Raw genomic sequence first — 24828 nt, forward strand, 5'->3', positions numbered from 1 at the left:
CACAGAAGGGAGGAGTGATGTACCTTCACTCATGACGCATGTGATTTTAGTGATCCATACAGTTCACCAGCCCGCTTATACAGGACACCTGGGATGGCCCCTGGCACGCTCCAGTGAGCCACCAAAGAAACGCTATAATTTAAGTTATCGCAAACGAGTGCATGGCATATTCTCTAACCTGTACTACTGTTGTATAGTCAGTGTGTTCAGTGATACGCACAACCTGTACTTCATTATATCTTATATGTTGCTCTACGAAGTACTATGTTCCATAATTTGTGTTTATTCTTGCTATAGCATAAATTCTCATTCATATAGCACTTCTCCCTTTTCTTGGCAAACCACAGCAGTTATTATATTGTATCAATGAGAGCAGAAGACAGTAATAACTGTATGATCAGAATGGTATCGGTGCTCAGTCAGTACGGTGGTGTTACACAGTCCAACCATTTTTAATGATGTTAGTGGTGGCAAATTTAATCTACTGCTTACAACCTATGTACAGATAGTGTGGTGATGTCATTGCTTCTTACGTGCAACAACTCTGATTACCCTTCACCTATTTCATCCTGCTCTGCAAGTTAGCATACAGTTTGCACTGACAAGCAAACAAGAACACTTGCCCTGCCTCACTGCCTCATGTTCCACTCAAGAACAAGAGGAGGATGGACCAGACGCTTCTAACATTTGAAGGGAAACACCCATCAATCTGTTCAATCTAATATATGAAGCACCTATCTCATTAGCACCAACCAGACACAAATGCTGCTGAAGATGTTCAGTTACTTCTTGGGTAAAGGGGCAAAATATGACAACAGGGTAAAGTTGTAAATAATTTTTTGTCTAATATGAACAGTGTTGTGAATTGAATACAAGCTACGGAATGAGCCATGACATAATCCTTTCCAAATGAGGTCATTCTTTTCCTTGTTTTACAGTTAATGGCTGTAATGTAATGTTGAATGCCAGTTATCTTCACCCTTGACATTATTGATTTTACCTCTATTTAATGATTTTTTGGTACTGCTAATGCAGCATGTAACTGTGTGCACTGATGATGTGAATAATTAAATGCAAGCTTCTGTCCGAGTGAAAAGATGAAGTTTTGCCATAGCCCTAAGCTGTGTACCACTTCTAGCAAATTGACAACATATTATTGCTACCATTCAATTTTCTGGCAAGTATATATCCGACAGCTTCTACAGAATGACATATGAAAAATTTAAGACTACATACCACCTTTGTAATGATGTCAACTCTTGCGTGTTACTTTGTGAGAAATTCTATTACTCCTTTACATTGGAGTATTGGTAGAAAATAAATTTAAATTTGCCCTGTGTAGCTGTAATACATATTTTACCATAGTTTCATCAAATGCATACTTACAGATTGTATGTGGAATTTTTCACATAGTAAGTAATTACTGTAAATACTATTAGTCAATGCAGCTTGCTTCACACTTTATCTTGCCTGTTTTAGTTCCATTTATGTACTTGTAATGATTATTTTTGCACCTTGTTTCATAAATAATGTTTTTACATACAATATCACTATTAAACATTGCTCACACTGCAGTTAAATCAAGCACCACTGTTTGCAAAATACACCCCAAAATAAATCTGAAAATGACACCTCTTGTATTTGGCATCAATTTGACTACTCTGACTTAAAGAACATAATTCTCAATTAATGAGTTATCAATGATTCAAAAATGACTACAGAGTTCAATCTTGCAGATAACTGCTTAACAAATTAATATTAACATCTTCTACGCAACTGAAACTACAGTTAATAAGCAGGGTCTGTAAGTCACAGTTAGTTAAGTAATTAGGTGCTTCCACTTTTCTGAAATAATCTGACTATTGGTTATTTGAATAAATAGGTACTACATTCTGATCCTCATGTATCTGACACAGATTAACACCATTGCATAGCAATGACTAAGGAAAGAATGCCACCAAAGTCCCATTACATACATAGCAAGAAAGATGTTTGCACAGTACTTGTATTGCCTCAAAAAACAATTATGTATAAACAGCCATGTGGAAAACGTTTGGCAACACAGTGATAGTCAATGGACTTCCAGGACAGAAGCTGAATTATCCTACTAAACTCACTACAATTTTGATTAAATATTCTGAACAATCTGTACATAATAAGTGACAGTGAGTTGGAAGATTTGAGTTTTTGACTGAAAAAAGATTATTTAATGAGTAAATTACAATTTCTCCCAACATTTGCATTGTGAGAAACATGCTTCTTTCAGCCTTTGCCTCTATTACAGGTATGAGAAAATGAACACTTTCTCAATACCTCGCTAGCTGTGTGCTGCTGTAGTCAAATCCCAGCGAAAAATAATATGAAGTCAAACTTTTTCCCCCTCTTCTACTGTAATTGAAATCAACCACAACAAAATTAAGTAACAGAATCCGAAAAAGCCCTTGAGTTTGTACTGCAATTCTGTGTAGGTCATGGAAGTAGCTATTCATAATCATCAGATAAGTATTTGTTGCTTGTTTTAACAATTTTTTGAATGATGGAACCGGCAGAACAGGAAGCAGTGGATGTTCGCCATATGGAATATTCATATTTACCTTCAATATTCATCTTTACAGCAGTGGCAGAATAACCAGTCAGAAAAGCTGACAGCAAAAAGCCAGTTAATGCAGGTGTAAATCTGTGCTCAGTGTCATAATTTATGAGAGACCTACAGCATGTGTGGGGGTGGGCATGAACAATGGTATGGTAGACTGCAACACTTGTTCACCACCTCCTACGTAGTGGCAGTCTGACATGAATCAGCAGCATATTGACAGTCTCCACAAATTCTAGAACCATCTGCCCATCTGTGTCACAACATTACAACTCCATACTGTGCAGTCTTAAGGCATCAACTGCAAACCAACCAGCTCAGCACCATGAAACAGCATTAAGAAGGCGCTGACATGCATGCAACTGGAAAGAGCGGGCAGTGCCACACCTCCAGGAGGACAAGAGTTCAGTGCCCACTGTCAATGCTGATTTAACCAGCCACTCATCACTAGTCAGCTCAGTGTGTTCACAGACTTCGAGAGCATCAGTACTGAGTAATAGGAAGCCAATACTTAGCCCGCACTATGCGAGTAGTAATAGCAGCTAAAGAACTTCCAAGTGGGAGGCATAGGAGCCACTTTATAAAGAGAAGTTATGATTATTTTCTTTCTAGAAATAAAGTATTGTAATAATTTGAAAGTTTAATGAATAGATCATTTTTGGATTCGTGCTGCTGGCCATTGCAACTTCTCTCCTTCCTTGTTTTTATCAGTGCCGACTCCCACAGTAGCCGATAACACATACTTCTCTTATGAATACTTTGTTAGGATAGACATGTTGCCCACTCATGTTTACAGTAGGAGCACTGGATGTGGTCCACAACTGTGAATCACATCTGGTGAAGATTGTCTTGCTACTTCCAGTTACCTGTAGCGTACAGGCGAAAAACACTGCACAATGGTTAATGCCGCTTTCCATTTCTACCAAAATAATTTTTGGTTTTAGTGAACAAGAAAATTTTATTTATGAAATGGCACATTTCCACACAACATGGGTATGACACAGTACAGCAAGTAAACACAGACCATTTAAGTTCTAAGTGAGTAATGCCACTTGTGTTACAGATCATCATCTTCTTCTTCTTCTTTTGCTGGTGCCTTGTCCCACAGTTTCGCAGGATCAGCGTGGCTAGGAACGGATTTGTCAAGGTTAGTTTTAAGTGGTGGCCAGATGCCCTTCCTGCTGCCACCCCGTACCCCCCCCCCCCCCCCCCCCCAGGACAGAATGAGTGTACTGCAGCTGTCTGCATCTAGTGTAATCCATGGAATAGTGCGAACGCGTTCAGATGACTGTGAGTCATGTAACTGAGGCGGAATGTGGGGACCAGCTTGGTATTCACCTAGCGGGATGTGGAAAATCGCCTAAAAACCCCATCCAGGTTGGCCAGCACATCAGTTGATGTCAGTAATCCACCAGGTGGATTTGATTTGGGGCCGGTGCACCTACGCAAGTCCAGGAAGCAGCACAATAGTGCTCTCAGCTAACCTGGTGGGTGCTTGTGCTACAGATACGTTATGTCTTATTAAAGCACACTTTTGTCGTGAGGGTTTCATGGTAAGTTGTATTTCATTTGTATTAGTACACTGCATATTTTAACAGAACTTTCCGTTAGTTCATTGAACACAACAGTAAACAAGAGAGAGAAATTAATCATGAAGAATACATTCTTTCACATTATCTGAAGCAGTCTGTGAAGGCTCAAGGGGTTTACCGATTCTGCGCCTGTAGAAACATATTGATTATGAGTTAAAAGTGTTGTCAAACCAGGTTTGAAGTGCATTTTTGTCCGGGAAGGAATTTTGCTGACTGTTGTTCAATAAGGAGCAGGAAAGGTAAGCATTTGAGAGCATAAGATCAGCAGAATAAGTGCGTGAGTGATGACTCCAAACGAACTCCTGGATACCGTATTTACTCGAATCTAAGCCGCACTCGAATCTAAGCCGCACCTGAAAAATGAGACTCGAAATCAAGGAAAAAAAAATTTCTCTAATCTAAGCCGCACCTGAAATTTGAGACTCCAAATTCAAGGGGAGAGAAAAGTTTTAGGCCGCACCTCCAAATTGAAACAAAGTTGGTCCATTGTAATATGAGACACAATTTAAGTCGAATGAATGACGATACAGCTACAGTAGTTTGGTTCGAGTTGTAAGCTTAGCAGTTAAGCTTTACCAGGTAGCCATTGCTATGCGTCAGGCGCTCCGTCCGTATTTATACGGGTACCCTTCCTTTTTCACGTGCTTCGTCTGGTTTGAATTGATTGCTTATTTTTCTTTGATCTGATAAGTGCCGTTGTCTTTGTTATAGGTGTTTACGTCACTCTTAACTGAAAATGCATTACTGTACTGTGTTGTGCATTGTTTGTTGCATTCTGATAATGAGTGTTTACGGCCTGTCGGTGCTCGTGGAATGGCTTGCTTTTGTGCGCACTACCGCCGCTTACAATTTTAAAAAAAGAGAGAAGAATCGTCTCATTAGCGAAACAATGGCAAAAGACTGCTATTTGTAGTTACTTACACTGCTGCTTTCTTTTATAATGATCAACAAGAACCAAATAATAGACTGTGTATGATAGTTGTTCTGAACGAGAGTGTAGCGAAAATTTTTCCCCGTTTGAAAATCTTTGCAGACACCTCTTTACTACATTACATTCTGCACAGAAATTAGAGTCATCGTAGATTTAAAAATCTAGTCAATTGCCGTGCTTCATTTCTGACTGTATCACTATTAGGCATAAGAATAATATGAATATAAACATGACATGATATGTATATTCTTCCGCGTTTGCTGTTGTCTCACTCTAGTTTCGTAATTTATTACGCAGACTGGATTTAAATGAGATAGCAGCAAACATGAAAGAATACATGGCAAAATGTTTATATTCGTATTATTCTTATGGTGAAGAGAATACTACATGTGATTCACAATTCATAAAAGTTCCTATTAGCAACCATCTCTTCTCACAGGTAGGAAAAAATTCAGAACGTATAGTTGGCAATTTTGACAACATCCCAACAGTCTTACCAGTCGGATTTTCATAGTACATTGAAATGCTGCTACATTCCGAGATGAACAATAGGGAAACTCGGGGCAGAGAAAAAAGCCCGTCTTCCACGTTTCTTTCTTTTTTTTTGTGTAGAGCTACATATATTCGACGGCAGAAGTTAGTTGTGGCGGCACCTACCAACATTTTTCAGAACTTCCTCTTACTTTGCACTCTATTCTAAGCCGCAGACGGTTTTTTGGATTAAAAAAAACGGAAAAAAAGTGCGGCTTAGATTCGAGTAAATACGGTAGTTTTGTTTGTGAAATCAACAGTGTGTGTTGTCATTAGTAGCATTTTTGTCAGGCTTTTTCTTACACTGTGACTGAAAGGTATCTCAGTTGTTGGCAGCAAATACCAGCTGCAATGAACACATCCCTAGGGATGAGTTCGTAGTGCATTTATGTGTGTCAGTCATTTGCATCATACAAGCTAATACTGATCCAACACAGTAGTGGTACACGCAATACAAATATAGACAACATATTCTTGTTTCCCTAGTAAAACCATCAGGAAATACCATGAAATGTAGTCTTACTTTAAAGTGGAAATGAATAAAAAATTAATATATTTTTCTTAAATTATACTTACAGCATGTATCAATTCAGTCATGTTTTGGTCCTGCTCAGGTTTTGACATTAACGTATCTACATCGAACCTCACTGCACTGATAGCATTTCTCAACTGTAAAGAAACATCATAAGAGCAATGTATTTTGAAATACTGCAGCACTATTGGTACAAAAAATAAGAAAATTAAAGGTGTTAAAACTCCACTTACAGTTATCAATTACAAACAAACAAGTTATTTTATTTTATTCCCCCACCCCCCTGCCTGAGTGGTGGCATTGCCTGCAGGGGGAACAGAAAGCATCAGAAATCAAATTATGGAGGTGCCACAGTTGTATACAACTTTCCTTTACTTTGCATGTTTCACTTGTGAGGCATTAGCATCTTCATCTTCAGAAATGTAGCTGCCAATGGCCTCATATCAAATACAGTGGAACTTCAATTTTACATTCTCCAATTTTACGTTTTTCACTATTTTACACCATAAGTTCATAGCCCCTGTGAAAACCCATAAGATCAATGCTAAAAATTCCTGGATTTTTACATTTCTTCCTAGTAAGATTTACTCGATTCTATGTTCTTACTTGAAGTCTCACTTGACTTCTTCCTATGTTTTCTTTCTATTGACATTTGATTTGACTAAATGAGTTATAAGTGGTACAAAGATCAGACAAATCGCACCATGGGTGTGATGGCCACTGCGGAGAGGGGCGACATGAGAGAGGAAATACTGGCATAATCCACTACTGGAGTTGCCAACACAACTTGCAATGTTTAGCTTCACCGCGCAATGATGTTAGGTACAGTACGTTTCACACTACTTTTTGCAGGAACTAATGTAATTATAACGTGGTTGCACTGTAAAGGCAACCAGGAACAAGGTTATCGATTTGTTGATGTTATAGCATGAAATTGATGTTTATGGATGTGTTAGTGACAGGAGAATCTCAGTTGTAGCAAGAACTCTTTAGGGGAATATGTCTGTGATTGCACAATGTGCGAAATATTTGTGACAAGGAAGAATAGAATGTTTGTCTTCATCATTTCACTTGCAGCAACTTAAGTTGTCCTCTTAGGTTCCTGCCTCACCACACACTCAGAAATTGCCACAAATCTGAAAATAAACAGTGAAGTATTTGTGACAAGGAACAATATGAATTATATTGGTGCCCACTAAACTCACAGGAACGTGAGCCATCCTCTTAGGTTTCTGTCTACCCACACACTCGAGAATCACCACACATTCAGAAATAAACAGGCGAATATTTATTTCATCCTTCATTCTCTAACCAGACAGAAATGTTTAACAATATCGAATATTGCAGAACATATTTTATGACAATCGTAACGAATGTGGTAACAGTGCTAATTTGAAAAAAAATATTGGCATGCAGCAAGATGCAAACTAATAACCTCCAAGTCAGCTAACCATGACATTATTATGTTACAGGTTTCTCATCTGAACTTAGTATTGTGCATTAGTCATCATAAAATCTCTTGAAGACTTACATTACTGATGTTTTATTAATTGATATTTAATTATAAGTGTGACATATATGCTTTCAATTCACCATTGCTTTGAAACAGTGTACTGCCCACATACATCAGTGTACTGCCCACATACATCACACTCTACGAAGGAAAAAATGGACACAGTTCACACAGGGGTCATTCACAAGTGCTCACAAAAGTTGATAGTCGAATGCCCAATAGTGACACCACAACCACAAAAAAGTAGTGTGATGCTGCATCCACACTGCCACTGGAAACATGTTTCTGTTGGAAACATTATTTCCTATGGTGTATCATAGGGAGGGAGGTAATGACAGTGGCACGTAAAGTGCCCTCCGCCACACACCGTTGGGTGGCTTGCGGAGTATCAATGTAGATGTAGATGTAGATGTAGATGTATCATATCTGTTTCTGTCTGTTGTTTCTTGTATCTGTTTCTGTCCACACTGGCTGTAAACATTTCTCACTCTATTCACATTGTCTGCAACGCTATTTGTGCACTGTTTTCATATTGTCTGCCACGTCGTGTCTAGAGACGAGGGAACTGTAACATGTGCTGCTGCATTATTAATACTTGAAAGTTCATGTAAACATAATGAAAGACGTCGTCATCGTTCATTCTCTTTTTGTTTATTTTTCGTGACTCGTGACTTGGCCATAAACACCTCAGTGTTTTGTAGTTTTACAGAATAAGGTTGCATTTATCAATGAATTTCTTCACTGGTTTTAAAAATACGATATTATTTTGATGGAGAGTTTGTGTAGTGGTTGGTAGTAATTGATAAAATCAGATTAGACATTGTAAGAAATCAATTTGTTTATTTGCATACAATCATTGTCTTTGTTGAGTGAAAATTTACTATAGAACAACTTGTGCGAAAAACTTGCAACATATGGGGACTGAGTATGGAAGACAGCTCTAGTTTCTGTAATTTCACTTGGATATCATCATAACAATTTTGAATTTCTGGCATATATGGTATCAACATCTCTTAAAAAAAGATAGAAATTTCAGGAAAGCAGTTACAAATAACTAGACCAGTTGTTAGCTTTAGTTTTTTGTCAAAGGGAGATTCATTCCAGAGCCTTGAGTATTTACTTCAGATTTTGATACAAGCTACAACAAACAACCTTATTTTGTTTTCTACGCAGTCCTTCTCAGCATTCTACCGAACGTAACATCAGTTTCCTGCAGAGCGTCTTATTTTCTTGCTGTTATTGTACTGCTTGCTTAATATATTCCACAAGCAGCCATCAGCCTGGAACAACAATAACAACTCGACAGTCTGCTGCCTCACCCACTGCATTTTTTTTAACTTAGTTCAGCAAGATAAAACAAAACACCTAACAACTCTATACAACAGATGACACAATGCGACATATAAACATACACTTGCGCCATGCTGCACTAACATGCAGAAGGTGGCCTGAAACATTGGTTCTGTTGATCTGTACTGACACTACTACGGATAGATGTTTTCCTCTAGAATGAGAGTTTCAATCTGCAACAGAGTGTGCATTGATATGAAACTTCCTGGCAGATTAAAACTGTGTGCCTGACTGAGACTCGAACTCAGGACCTTTGCCTTTCGCGGGCGAGTGCTCTACCAATTGAGCTACCCAAGCACGACTCACGCCCCGTCCCCACAGCTTTACTTCTGCCAGTACCTTGCCTGCGAAAGGCAAAGGTCCCGAGTTCGAGTCTCGGTCCAGCACACAGTTTTAATCTGCCAGGAAGTTTCATATCAGCAGACACTCCACTGCAGAGTGAGAATCTCATTCTGGAAACATCCACCAGGCTGTGGCTAAACCATGTCTCCGCAATATCCTAATATCCTTTCTTTCAGGAGTGCTAGTTCTGCAAGGTTCGCAGGAGAGTTTCTGTAAAGTTTGAAAGGTTGGAGATGAGGTACTGGCAGAAGCAAAGCTGTAAGGACGGGGCGTGAGTCATGCTTGGTTAGCTCAGATGGTAGAGCACTTGCCCGCGAAAGGCAAAGGTACCGAGTTCGAGTCTCAGTCCAGTACACAGTTTTAATCTGCCAGGAAGTTTCAGATGTTTCCCTGTTTTGAAAGATGTTTCCAAATGGTGTCCACATCAAGTAGCTGGAAACATGTTTCAGGCTTAGTGCATATGTGGCTTGAAAAGTCTGCTGGACCCAATTAAACTGCCACTGGCTACAAAAGGGAAATACACGCCACCACACGTTAGATTCCACTGAACTTAACAGTTTTCAGTTTAATTCATAATGTTCATCAATTTTTGGTTTTTTCTGGGTGAACACAAAGGAAAGATGTCTCAAAAACACATGTTTTGATATGTAATCTGTGCTCATAGCATGTCAGAAAATAGCTCAATTACCTCATATCCCAATAACAATTTCAATTTTTTGGTGAGTTTTTACTTGCTATTCCACATCTGTGATTTTTTAAGAACTGATGAAATTCATTACCACAAATTACTGTATAAACATTGTATTGTACACTTACTTTCCTTCACTTACAGAGATTTTATACAACTGGTGATGATTATGATTTTTAATCATACCTGTCAATTACATATGTTTTTGCTTATATTTTGGGGGTTTTAACTTTTTCCTCGATTCTCCATTTTTCTCAATTTTATGGTTTATGAGTCTAGACCCCACGAAAATGTAAAATAAGTGTTTCACTGTATACATGGCTGCATACAGCACCGACATCATACATTTAAAAAAATGCGTGACCTCGGCACTGTACATAGTCACACATATTTGGTATGTGGCCATTGGCTATTAAATTCCTGAAGATGCTCACATTTGACGAGCGAAATTTGTAAAACAAAGGAAAGTTGTATGCGACTTGTGGCTGCTCCACAGTTTTATTTTATTCCATCATCCCAAGTATTTGCTTTTGAATAATTTCATTGATAGATGCAATGTGGAGACGCCATCTATGCAGGCTGACAGCAAAGTTTATCTAAGCAAAGTTAGATAAACTTTGCATTTAATTATACATTTTGGAATTTAAGATGTCAAACAGTTGCAATTATAGTGACGATGTATTTTAAATTTTAAAATTTAAATAGCCATGACAATACTTCAATGAGAATGACATTTCCATAATTTCTGGCCTGCTTAACTATCAACAAGAATTCCTTTTTCTTACTCTTCTTGGTAAAATACTCAAGTCACGCGTTTAAGGGATTCCTCCTTTACCATGTATCTACATTATGTAAACCCTCATATTCTTTAAAATAGATGAAATGGGTACGGACAGTACACTGAAAAAAACTGTGATATTCATGATCACTTAACCAGACAAAACAAAAAATTATATATGACCCTTATCAACAGATCCCTGTACCAAAACAGTACATTCTACATGGGAGTCAAACTTAATAACACATTTCATAAAAACATAAATGTAACTACGAAGGCCAAAATCTTTGGAAAATAATTACTGTCCTACTTACAGCATCACTGCTTTTACTCAACTGAAGAATATTTGAAGTTATAAAGCATACTATATAAATCACTGTGGGGGTCCGGATGGGGGTTTGTCAGGGACGGCCAGCTCGTCCCACGCATCCCCTGATCGGACTACGACTGTGGTTGCCCAGGATACTGCCCGCATTGAGGCTGATCCCTCACCTGTGGTAGAGTGGGAGGTCGTCTCAAGGTGTGGCAGGGGGCGAAAGACATTCCGGAGGGCTGAACGGAAAGCCTCTCCAGTTTGTCTGACGAACCGGTTTCAGGCTCTGTCTCAGGCTGATACTGATCTTCGGCCTGACATGGCTGCTTGTCCTGTTCCAGAGGTTGCCCCTCAGTCTGCAAGATCCGGGCAGTCGCAGAGGGTGGGCTTACTGGTAGTTGGGAGCTCCAACGTCAGGCGCGTAATGGGGCCCCTTAGGGAAATGGCAGCAAGAGAGGGGAAGAAAACCAATGTGCACTCCGTGTGCATACCAGGGGGAGTCATTCCAGATGTGGAAAGGGTCCTTCCGGATGCCATGAAGGGTACAGGGTGCACCCATCTGCAGGTGGTCGCTCATGTCGGCACCAATGATGTGTGTCGCTATGGATCGGAGGAAATCCTCTCTGGCTTCCGGCGGCTATCTGATTTGGTGAAGACTGCCAGTCTCGCTAGCGGGATGAAAGCAGAGCTCACCATCTGCAGCATCGTCGACAGGACTGACTGCGGACCTTTGGTACAGAGCCGAGTGGAGGGTCTGAATCAGAGGCTGAGACGGTTCTGCGACCGTGTGGGCTGCAGATTCCTCGACTTGCGCCATAGGGTGGTGGGGTTTCGGGTTCCGCTGGATAGGTCAGGAGTCCACTACACGCAACAAGCGGCTACACGGGTAGCAGGGGTTGTGTGGCGTGGGCTGGGCGGTTTTTTAGGTTAGATGGCCTTGGGCAAGTACAGAAAGGGCAACAGCCTCAACGGGTGCGGGGCAAAGTCAGGACATGCGGGGACCAAGCAGCAATAGGTATTGTAATTGTCAACTGTCGAAGCTGCGTTGGTAAAGTACCAGAACTTCAAGCGCTGATAGAAAGCACCGAAGCTGAAATCGTTATAGGTACAGAAAGCTGGCTTAAGCCAGAGATAAATTCTGCCGAAATTTTTACAAAGGTACAGACGGTGTTTAGAAAGGATAGATTGCATGCAACCGGTGGTGGAGTGTTCGTCGCTGTTAGTAGTAGTTTATCCTGTAGTGAAGTAGAAGTGGATAGTTCCTGTGAATTATTATGGGTGGAGGTTACACTCAACAACCGAACTAGGTTAATAATTGGCTCCTTTCACCGACCTCCCGACTCAGCAGCATAAGTGGCAGAACAACTGAGAGAAAATTTGGAATACATTTCACATAAATTTTCTCAGCATGTTATAGTCTTAGGTGGAGATTTCAATTTACCAGATATAGACTGGGACACTCAGTTGTTTAGGATGGGTGGTAGGGACAGAGCATCGAGTGACATTATACTGAGTGCACTATCCGAAAATTACCTCGAGCAATTAAACAGAGAACCGACTCGTGGAAATAACATCTTGGACTTACTGATAACAAACAGACCCGAACTTTTCGACTCTGTAAGCGCGGAACAGGGAATCAGTGATCATAAGGCCGTTGCAGCATCCCTGAATAGGGAAGTAAATAGGAATATAAAAAAAGGGAGGAAGGTTTATCTGTTTAGCAAGAGTAATAGAAGGCAGATTTCAGACTACCTAACAGATCAAAACGAAAATTTCTGTTCCGACACTGACAATGTTGAGTGTTTATGGAAAAAGTTCAAGGCAATCGTAAAATGCGTTTTAGACAGGTACGTGCCGAGTAAAACTGTGAGGGACGGGAAAAACCCACCGTGGTACAACAACAAAGTTAGGAAACTACTGCGAAAGCAAAGAGAGCTCCACTCCAAGTTTAAACGCAGCCAAAACCTCTCAGACAAACAGAAGCTAAACGATGTCAAAGTTAGCATAAGGAGGGCTATGCGTGAAGCGTTCAGTGAATTCGAAAGTAAAATTCTATGTACCGACTTGACAGAAAATCCTAGGAAGTTCTGGTCTTACGTCAAATCAGTAAGTGGCTCGAAACAGCATATCCAGACACTACGGGATGATGATGGCATTGAAACAGAGGATGACACGCGTAAAGCTGAAATACTAAACACCTTTTTCCAAAGCTGTTTCACAGAGGAAGACCGCACTGCAGTTCCTTCTCTAAATCCTCGCACAAACGAAAAAATGGCTGACATCGAAATAAGTGTCCAAGGAATAGAAAAGCAACTGGAATCACTCAATAGAGGAAAGTCCACTGGACCTGACGGGATACCAATTCGATTCTACACAGAGCACGCGAAAGAACTTGCCCCCCCTCTAACAACCGTGTACCGCAAGTCTCTAGAGGAACGGAGGGTTCCAAATGATTGGAAAAGAGCACAGATAGTCCCAGTCTTCAAGAAGGGTCGTCGAGCAGATGCGCAAAACTATAGACCTATATCTCTGACGTCGATCTGTTGTAGAATTTTAGAACATGTTTTTTGCTCGAGTATCATGTCGTTTTTGGAAACCCAGAATCTACTATGTAGGAATCAACATGGATTCCGGAAACAGCGATCGTGTGAGACCCAACTCGCTTTATTTGTTCATGAGACCCAGAAAATATTAGATACAGGCTCCCAGGTAGATGCTATTTTTCTTGACTTCCGGAAGGCGTTCGATACAGTTCCGCACTGTCGCCTGATAAACAAAGTAATAGCCTACGGAATATCAAACCAGCTGTGTGGCTGGATTGAAGAGTTTTTAGCAAACAGAACACAGCATGTTGTTATCAATGGAGAGACGTCTACAGACGTTAAAGTAACCTCTGGCGTGCCACAGGGGAGTGTTATGGGACCATTGCTTTTCACAATATATATAAATGACCTAGTAGATAGTGTCGGAAGTTCCATGCGGCTTTTCGCGGATGATGCTGTAGTATACAGAGAAGTTGCAGCATTAGAAAATTGTAGCGAAATGCAGGAAGATCTGCAGCGGATAGGCACTTGGTGCGGGGAGTGGCAACTGACCCTTAACATAGACAAATGTAATGCATTGCGAATACATAGAAAGAAGGATCCTTTATTGTATGATTATATGATAGCGGAACAAACACTGGTAGCAGTTACTTCTGTAAAATATCTGGGAGTATGCGTGCGGAACGATTTGAAGTGGAATGATCATATAAAATTAATTGTTGGTAAGGCGGGTACCAGGTTGAGATTCATTGGGAGAGTGCTTAGAAAATGTAGTCCATCAACAAAGGAGGTGGCTTACAAAACACTCGTTCGACCTATACTTGAGTATTGCTCATCAGTGTGGGATCCGTACCAGATCGGGTTGACGGAGGAGATAGAGAAGATCCAAAGAAGAGCGGCGCGTTTCGTCACAGGATTATTTGGTAACCGTGATAGCGTTACGGAGATGTTTAATAAACTCAAGTGGCAGACTCTGCAAGAGAGGCGCTCTGCATCGCGGTGTAGCTTGCTCGCCAGGTTTCGAGAGGGTGCGTTTCTGGATGAGGTATCGAATATATTACTTCCCCCTACTTATACCTCCCGAGGAGATCACGAATGTAAAATTAGAGAGATTAGAGCGCGCACGGAGGCTTTCAGACAGTCGTTCTTCCCGCGAACAATACGCGACTGGAACAGGAAAGGGAGGTAATGACAGTGGCACGTAAAGTGCCCTCCGCCACACACCGTTGGGTGGCTTGCGGAGTATAAATGTAGATGTAGATGAATACTTAATATATGAAGTGTATTATTTGTAATTTTTAATAAGTATCCGTAAAAATCACTGTCACCTGCAAACTTATAAATCCACTTGTCCAAGCTGCTCTTGTCAACAACAGGATCAATGCAATGCAATACAATGACTTTAGTTCCAGTTAGCATGTACACTTGTTAGTGCTTACGTATTGTCTACAAAATCACTTTAATAAGTAGAAAAGAATAGGTCCAAACGAGGAATGAGATTTATTTCATAAATGAATTTAAAACCTCCACAATAGTTTCTTGTCCTTATAAATAACCACAGTCCAGAAACTAGAGAGATACTACATATTCCATGGTCAGCAGATTTTTCAAAACTGGCACATTTAGCTTAAACAACTGTCTTCCCATACAGATCACAAGCCACAATCTGTATTAGGGACAGGAAAAAGTTGTTTTATGTTACGGACAATTTCAATGTTATTTTTTGCCTGTTTTGCTATTCATTTCTGATGGCTTATTTTTCACGTAGTGTATGTTCTTATTTTTCTCTTATTTCATTGTTTTTCAGTGTTATGTTAAGAATGAAAATATACCTATAAGTTTAATTTACTGACATCACAAAGCACATTTATGTACGTTATTAAAAAAGAAATTATTTTTATTGATTCGATTAACTCTAATTAATTAAAGTAAAAATACTTTCCGCCTATACATTGTTCAAAGTTTTTCAAAAGAAAGCATTGTCATAACTTCAAAGTTCTCTTCAGAAACTTTATACCACCAATCCTTCAGTACTTTGCTATGCTGAGAAAGGAGGCACTTGGAGCCTAAATTTGAATACGGAAGACAAACTGCTTTCAGCACACCACCAGACATTTCACCATGTTCACATATTCTGCTGGCATGGAAGCTGTTTTCCACTAAATTATGAAGGGGTCTGTATCCCTTCATAATATCTTACACAGTTGAAACTTGCCATTCTAGGCACACAACAGACTTTTTACCATGTCAGCATTAATAAGAGATCATCGTCATCCCAGTTGAAACAAGAGCTGTTAACACTGACATAATTCATGGAGCTATGGAGTTGCTAGCCTAATTTGAAGGTGCAACACAGTGCATTTCCGTGTTTCCTTCACTAGTGCCTGAAGTATTAGACCCTTCATATTTCTACTAAGTTTAGTGGTTCATTCACAAAAAAATCATTTTCCCACAGTACTGAAGCAATCTTCACTTTTAACTTGGAATACCGGTAATGTTTTATCTGGCGATGTCAGATTTCCCAATGTTTTTGCCCAAGAAATCATATCAAAAATGGCTCACTTTAAAGAGATGTTTAATATGGTGCACAAATGAAACTGCAAAGTTTCTAGTACAAAAGTATAAACACAAAAATCAGCAAATACAGCACTTTAGCTTCACAAATCAACATCGAACCAATCTGTGTTTCTTCCATCAGCCATTCACAGGACACTCAATGTTCTGCACATGTGTTTCTTCCAATAAAACAAAACAGTGTGAAGATTTAGATCAATATCATTTTTACTATTTTGTGAATGAAGTTTGTGATGAGATAGTGATTTATTCATAGGCCACAGCTAATGTTATGTTAAAAGATGTCGGATGCTGTGCTAATACGAAAAACTGTGCAAAACTGAGGTGCTGTATTCGATGTTCTTTGTATTTATACTTGCGTATTATGAAAATATCTAGTTTAACCAATGCACTGCATTAAAGATATCACAAGAATGCATCACTTTTTGTACGACTAGTTGTGCAAAAGTGTCGGGAAAGTCATGTCAGTGGCTAAAACTGTTACTGGAATGTAGTTCATTTGATGTCACATCTAAAGCCACAATTCTTAACACAGGACATCAAGTGTTACTTCGAAATTATATACAATTCTCATAGTTGAGAAAAAAGTTAAAATCAAATTTCAATATTCAATAATTATTAGTTATCAGTGTTAATAAACTGCTGCCTTCAGATTCATAACATTTTTACACAGGAATAGGAGAAGTGCTAAATTTTGTGGAATTCTGCAAAAACCAGCAATTTCACATTACATCATCACAAATAATCAAAGATTTCATGTTAGCTTTTGCTTGATCATTTACGCAAAATTTTCCTGGCCCCTATCTGTAATGAACATGCACAGTTTGAAATGATCTACAAGAATTACAGGAAGCCGTGACATGAAGCAAGAGCAGAAGTTACGGACGGCTATGTTAGACTAATCTAAAATATAAAATAGCAGACTAATAGTGAACTGTGTGCTAAAAAATATTATTACCTCAGTTTCTGTGATCTTCGCACGAACTACTGTTTCAGCCAATATTCGAGTAACAGGATCTACAGATTGGCTTTCTGCAGAAACAGCATACAGGATAAAGTCCCTAAAAACACATAAAATGATTACAGAGTATTTCAATTCTTCAGTTGCGCTGTAGTAGTACTGTGCTCCTTGCTAATTTAGCCTGTTCCTCTTTGCTTTTTAGTTTTTATCAGTTCTAGACCATCCTACTTCAGACTGATTCTAGGCTTTAGCAAAACTTTATACTCGGAACATCAATGAAGAGAAAGAAACTATCCACAATTTTAAATAACATTCATTCCAAAATTCGTAAGTAGTTTTAAGAACTGATCAACTGCTGTTAACGGACTTTCTGTAGTTCAGGAAATGTGACACACACACACACACACACACACACACACACACACACACAATGTGCAGCTACACTGTGCCAGCTGGACAGAAAATGCCAGAATTTCAGTTTGGCAGGTTGACTGGGGTGAGGGGTTGTGGTGGGGGGTGGGGGTGGGGGGGAAGGGGGGGGGGAGGGAGCACAGGAGAAAGAGGCAGGAAATGGTGGAGGGGTTGGGGAGACATATCTGGCAGTTCAGAGCGAGACAGCACACGTGCAGGATAGGAATGTGAGAGGGAGAGGCAGATGGTGCTCAGCTGAAGAATGTAACAAATGAGCAACAGAGCGGTGATTTGGGTGGTGCTCGATGATGATGATGATGATGATGATGATGATGGGTGGATTAGGAGGTGTTGACAGACAGAGGAAGGGGATACTGTTGGCTAGAGGGAGTGCGTGCAGTGGTCTAACTCAGCTGGAGAGTACAGCTAATAAGATCATAGTACAAATAATTTTTTTTCACTTCACACAGAATTGCTTAGCCACCTGCCATTTTTTGGGAAGTCCCTCCTGTCAACAAAGTGGTAGAGATGAGACAAACAGTCACACCACTTCCAACATAGAGAGATATTGTATTGCATGAAGTGCATTGCAATTTTGCTAACACAGAATATAGCAAAGAATGACATGGGCAACAGTTTGATTTTGATGCCTCAAATTGTGATGGGATATGGAACTTCTGGAAAAGCATCCCCTCCAATTATGAAAAAATGGAAATCATTTCTATATGTGGCAATCAAAAAGTTTCTGCCGGAGGGCGTCCCTGCAGCATATATGCAATGTACCATGGCTACAATTCATTTATATAGACACTGACATGCAGGCAACGGAATAGTGTGGCATTCGTGTCTTTCTGACGTATGTGCAGTATATGTGAGAACATGTACTATGGCAAAGTTATTACCAAATGCAGCCAAACAGGACCAACATGCTGTTATTCTTTTCTTGGCTCCCAAAGGACAAACACCAGTAGACATCTGTCAGAGAATAGAGAATGTGCATGGGGCATCACATCTGTAGAAAACCACCATTGTGGAATGTGCACCAGCCAAGTCCTGTGCCGACCACGATTCGACACATGCAGGTCCCCGTATCATAAATGCCGTAATGCAGAAGTTATGCCAATGGAAGTGGGAGACACTGGAGCACTCGCCCTATAGTCCTGATCTCCCCACCTCCAAGCCATTATCATGCCTTTGGTCACTTAAAAAAGGCCTTGAAGGGTCGACGATTCCTGTCAGATGAGGACGTGCAGCAGACAGTTATGGATTTCTAAACACAGCAGGACACTGTGTTTTACCAAATGGGTATTTCCAATCTGGTGTTTAAGTGGGATGATTGCCTTAATGCTCATGGTGATTTTGCCTGATTGGCATACCAATTCTGAACAGCACAGCCTTCAAACAGAAACTTTCTGATTGCTCCTTATATTTACACTGCCTGACAAAAGATGTGAAGCGCCTAGGAGGTGAGGAGAAAACAAAATGAAACTTAATGGGTTGCGAGGGTATGTGACATTATTTTAGTGATTACAAAATCAAGTGAAGTTTACAAATAACTTGGCAGTATGAGCCATCTTACAAGTGACATTGTACCACCACTCCCCTGGCCTCAAAGCTTAGGCTAATTCAGTTGCAAACAGCATCTTATAGCCATTGTGTCCTCTCCTAAGCCAAGCTGGCCCACAAATGTTATAACTGGTCCTTGATACCCAGGACACTGGTACTAGGAGGGAGTTGATGTCCAAGCTGGTCCCACACGTTCTATTACGGACAGATCTGGGGATCTTGCTGGCCATGGGAGTACCTCAACATCATGCAGACAGTGCACATACACACATGCTATGTCTGAGTGTGCACTGACCTGTTGAAAAATAACATCATACTGCTGTTGCATCAGAGGTAACACACGAAGATGCACGATGATTATGACATACTGTTGTGCTGTCAGAGTTTCCCCAACCACTACCAGCCATGATCTCAAATTATACACAATGGCTCACCACACCCTGACAGCAGAAGTAACAATGTTGTTCCTTTCCAAAACATTAGAAGAATGGGACCTTCCCAAAGTTCACCACCGTACTCACCGAAGGTGGTCATCCAGGTAGAGCACAACTGTGATTTATCACTGAACTCAATGCAACACCATTCAATAGCTGTCCATTTTTCCTGGTCACGGCACCACTCCAATCACAGTCATTTGCATTGTGGTGTTAATGGCAGCCTATGAATGGGATAGTAATTCCCTAACGAAGAATGTGCAAGGGGCATCATATCTGTCAAAAACCACCATTGTGGAATGGAGCACCAAATTCTGTGTTGGTCGCAATTCAATACACGCATATCCCCATATCACAAATGTTGTACACAGATGATGATGATGTTTGGTTTGTGGGGCACTCAACTGCATGGTCATTAGTGCCCATACAAAGTCCCAATTTTTTCACAATCCACTTTCACAAATGATGATGATGATGACGATGAAAGCACCCAGTCCCTGGGCAGAGAATATCCCCAACCTGGCCGCGAAACAAACCCAGGATCCCGTGGTCCAGAGGCGGCAATGCTAGCCACTAAACCACAAGTTGCGGACTTGTAACACAGAAGTAGCCAACTCAAGAGGGAGATATTCAAGCAGCCAGCCACAAGCATGGGATGACACAAATAATTGCATAAAAAGTCAATTATTTGTTCTCAGATGGCAGGTGCAGATGTAAAGGTTTTATGAAGTGCTTGGTGCACAACATAGCGATCCTCCCGTTATGTGGTCAGATGTGGTCGAGCAGAACCTGGACAATGATAGTATGCCTTCCCTCAAGTTCCTGGGCAGTCCAACATTGGGCCACTATCACATCAAAATGACCCACAAATCCGGATATTACATGATTTCCAAAAGCCATTCAAATGGAGACTCACAATGAGGACACTTTAAAACTGTCAGGTGCTGATAACACTGTCTCACACAAGTACACAACACTCCCATGTCTTTCACAGTGATCACTCAACATCTGATGATGTTCAAACTCCTTATCTACAATACCAGGCCTGGTAATAACACTAAACATGGACAACACTACTGCACTCTGGTGGCCAAGGTACCTGTTACCAAAAATTTCAACTCTATAATCATTTACATATCTACCTTTGTTGTGTACGAAATTGCACTGACATCCACTTCTGAGTGATTCACTTTTTTGTCAGACAGATTATTTTGAAAGGACTGAACAAGAAAAATGAAAATTTTAGAGTTTAAGATTGTCACAAGTGCTGAATCACTACCCCTTAGTGACTTATGGACATTGTCTACAGTACCTGAAAGGGACTGGATGCTCTGCAACTACTCTTAATCTAAAGATGTTTTGAAACTGAATAAAACCAAAGACCACTGTGAAAACTGGTGACAGTAAACTGTAAATAGAGACATTATAATGATCCAGGTGCACACGAATGCATAGTCTCATGGCAATATGTACTAATAAAATCGTCTCGAGATTTTTTCAGCCGAGTACTCCTCAGCCAACAGCACATGGATTTTAAATCATTTGATGCACCTGGAAGCTGGATAGAATTTTATCAGTTGTTACAGGTTTTCTCCACTTGATAGTATATCAAGTTTTCATATTTGTCTTATTTGAGATTTGACAACAAAGAAACTTGTCAAGCTACAAGAGAAAATGATTATTTCGCACCAATACACAAAACTTGGGAACAGTTGATTCATAACTGCAGAACCAGGCTCATTTGTTATCATAGATATGCAACTGCTGGGTATTTGTGGACAATGTCCTTTCCGCATGCGTATCCCAAATAACCCAAATAAACATGGGATCAAAATAGTAATGGCCATCACACAAAAACAAAGTAGACGTGTCTCTTTAGGAAAATGCACAGAGCCAAATGGGATGACTCTTTGTAAATTTTATGTAAAGGAAATGACAAAGTCTCTCTTAGGCTTAAATACAAACATCATAGTAGACAACTGTTTTACCTCATTGAAACTGGCAGGTGATCTTTTGAAGTATAAACTCACACTGGCTGGCACCACTCATGCCAACAAATCTGAAATACTCCCTGAGCTACTGTTCACAAAAAACAGAAGCGTAAGTATGTGTATGTTTTGCTTTGATAAAGAAAAAAAAAAACAGTTTCACATACAGCAAAATCAAATACAATAGTTGTCCTGCTGCAAACTGTTCATTATCAGTTCACTATCTGTGGTATTAGTAAGAAACTACACATAACAGAGGATTAAAATTCCACCAAATTTGGAGTAGACATGCTGGAACAAATGTGCAGCACCTATTCATGTAGTCAGAAGATCAGAAGACGGCCACTATGTGTGTTTTATGGCTTGATAAATACTTGGTGTGTGAATGCTTTGGTTATCCAAACCCACAATAATCAGCAGCAGAGAGCCAACATATTGCCAAGAAAAGACTTTCTTACATGCCTGGGTGAAGAACTTGCTAAATCCTGGATGACAAAGAGGCTAGAAACTACCAGTCTACAAACACACCTTTGAGTAGCCACACAAGGTGTCCCTAACTAAAAAGTCACCATTGCAAGGAAAAGAACTACCTGCCACTGGCAACAAAACTCTTGTCATATCTGCCCTTAGGCTTTGAGATCTAGGATTAAATTAGTAAGGGCATCAGTCATTTCATCTTATGATAGTGTTTATGTAACTTGCACAATAAAACAGGTTTTTAATTCAATTGCAAAATTAAATACCTAAAAAAGTTACAGTTTTGTAATATTTGCTTTCTTTGTTTCTTCTAATTCCCCTATAATATGATTAATGATTTATTTCTAGCTTGAATTATTTTCACTCCATGATGGCTTTTCACTGCTATGCCACATTGGAATAGAGCAGAGTTGATATGTTTCAAATTTTTACAATGAAATCATGGCCTATTTCACTTCATGACAAAATCATTAATTCAAAATAAATTCATAATAGTGCTCCCAAAATCAACTGTTTTTGTATTATGAACATTACACATATACACATATCAATACAGGGAAACAAAAAGAGAGTCACGTGAAATCTACTGTAAGAGCAAGTTACAGACATATTACATGAGATGGCCATGAAAAGTCTTGAACATTGAATGATGTAAAACTTCGTGGAATACTCCCATTACAAAAAACAGAAGATTCCTGGGACGTATACTGCAATATCAAGGAAGTTGAATAAAAGTAACTGGAGTGGACAACAAACACGATAGGAACTCTGCATTAACATGAAGAGTAGCAGGTGGAAAGGCCGTATTAATGTCAAGAGCTGGTGAAAGTACAATCAAACATTAAGAAATATTTCTTGGATCATAAACATTTTGACAGATTGCCTCAACAATGCTGAGCATCTTAAAGGCCAAACAATTTATTATTCAGCTACACAATAGTAGTGCTATTTTTTCTACACACTAATCACAGGGTACTGTATAGTATTGTGGTGTGAGGCACCACATGGAAAAAATCACACCCCATTCTCTATGCGCATGTTTGGTCCTGTCCATTCATAGTCAACTACAGGTCAAGCTTCTTATGATTTTCCATAGCTCTTGGCCAGTTATCTGCAAGGGATACTGGTATGGAACTAAGAAGTTTTGTGAACAGTTTTGCTATACAATTTTTCCCAAGGACTGACAGTGGATCAGGGCTTTGGATGAATGTCTTTAAAGCTCATAAAAGAATGCCTGCATCAGCCAATCATATTTGGTGAGTTCAATGAGCTTAACAGCTACTCAGAATAACCTAGTTCACAAGCCATTAAAGACTTGGGTGGCACACCACTGAAAATAGGAATCTTTGGACCTGTCAGTCCTCACAGTCCACATCATTCTGCAACACAACATTAAAGGCAAAAGCTTTTTTCTAGGTGGGTATCATTTTGGTTTCTTATCATCAATGTCACAATCATTCACAAAACAAAGGATGTCTGATGATCAAAGTGCACTCATATAGCCAAAAATTAAATAAAAATCTTGGTCTATCAAAAAATGGGTTGTGGCATTTGTTTTCTTCTCCAGAAGCCAAGGGCTCAAGATTGTGATGGCCAACTGAAAAGCCATGGGGAGAGAGGTCTGAAGGGGGGGGGGGGAGAGGGGGGGGGGGGGGAGACTAGGACACAAAACAAATTCTGTCTCAAGTCTTAGAGGTGCTTGAAATCATCTGGGATCACATTAGTTAGTTCTTTCATCACCACAGCACTCCAGCCAATTAGCCAAAAACTTCAAATTACTTGAATGCCTTCCTTATATGCCAATCTTCTTTTCACAAATGAAAACTTTGTTGAATCAAAAATGGTCTGATGGCCTTAGAGAACGAAAAGATGGCGCTGATTGTAACAGAAATTCTTTTTAAAAGGTAAATCAAACAATTCTATGCTGAAAAGATTTTGTACTATCCTTTGCATACTGTCAGAAGAACAGAAGGAAGATTATGATTTAACATTTCGTTAGCAATATGGTTGCTGGAAACAAAGCACAAGCTCAAATAGATACAGAGCACATTTTAGGATACAACAGGGTGTAGGGAAAATCAGCTTTGTCTTTTTAAAGAGAATCAGCCTGGTATTCACCTGCTCAGGTTAGGAAAACCGAAGTAGAGAAGGTCAGGCAGATATTTGAACTCCACTCTTCCTGAATTTGCAAGTGAAATTCCTGAACTTAGTTGTACACTATCAGGCAACTGCAATAGATGAACCTACACAGATGTGTGTAGATCCTCCAATTGACTGGAAGATAGTAATAGCTTCTCATGTCAAGGATTCACAGGAAGCAGCAGGGAGCCATGATGATCCACGACCACTTTATGGTCAGTCACGGCTGGTGTACACCGCTCTGAAAAGGTTGCAAATTACCCATATCTCTCAGCAGGATCCCAAATGGATTCAATCAAAGAGAGAGTAGGGTGATGTAAAGGAAAAGATAATTACTTCTGTGAGATGGTGGCTTCTGATGGTCCTGTGCGAGTGCTTACCTGTTGTCCAGCAATGAACTGGTGAGTGATGATCTATGCTAGCTCTTAGTAACAATCATAACTGTGTAACATCAAGAATTTCTTTGCATTTGAATCTGCAGGGCAAGTAATCTTAGTGTTTCACACAAAAAGGTGGGTTTCCAAAATGTTCAGTGTATTATAAGACACCAGATAGTTTCAGGAAGTTAAATT

At 39.9% G+C, this 24828-nt stretch overlaps 1 protein-coding gene across 1 annotated transcript in view; it reads right to left on the reverse strand.

Moving 5' to 3' along the window:
- Nucleotides 1–24828, reverse strand: part of LOC124555048 (mitochondrial-processing peptidase subunit alpha) — a 117520-nt gene that overhangs the window by 54032 nt on the left and 38660 nt on the right. The window contains exons 5-6 of the mRNA XM_047128819.1: nucleotides 17239–17341; nucleotides 6224–6316 (exon numbers count right to left, since the gene is read on the reverse strand). Coding sequence (XP_046984775.1) covers nucleotides 6224–6316; nucleotides 17239–17341 — 196 coding nt within the window. The remainder of the gene's footprint in view (nucleotides 1–6223; nucleotides 6317–17238; nucleotides 17342–24828) is intronic.

This window comes from Schistocerca americana, chromosome X (genome assembly GCF_021461395.2).
Source record: "Schistocerca americana isolate TAMUIC-IGC-003095 chromosome X, iqSchAmer2.1, whole genome shotgun sequence".
Taxonomy (NCBI): domain Eukaryota; kingdom Metazoa; phylum Arthropoda; class Insecta; order Orthoptera; family Acrididae; genus Schistocerca; species Schistocerca americana.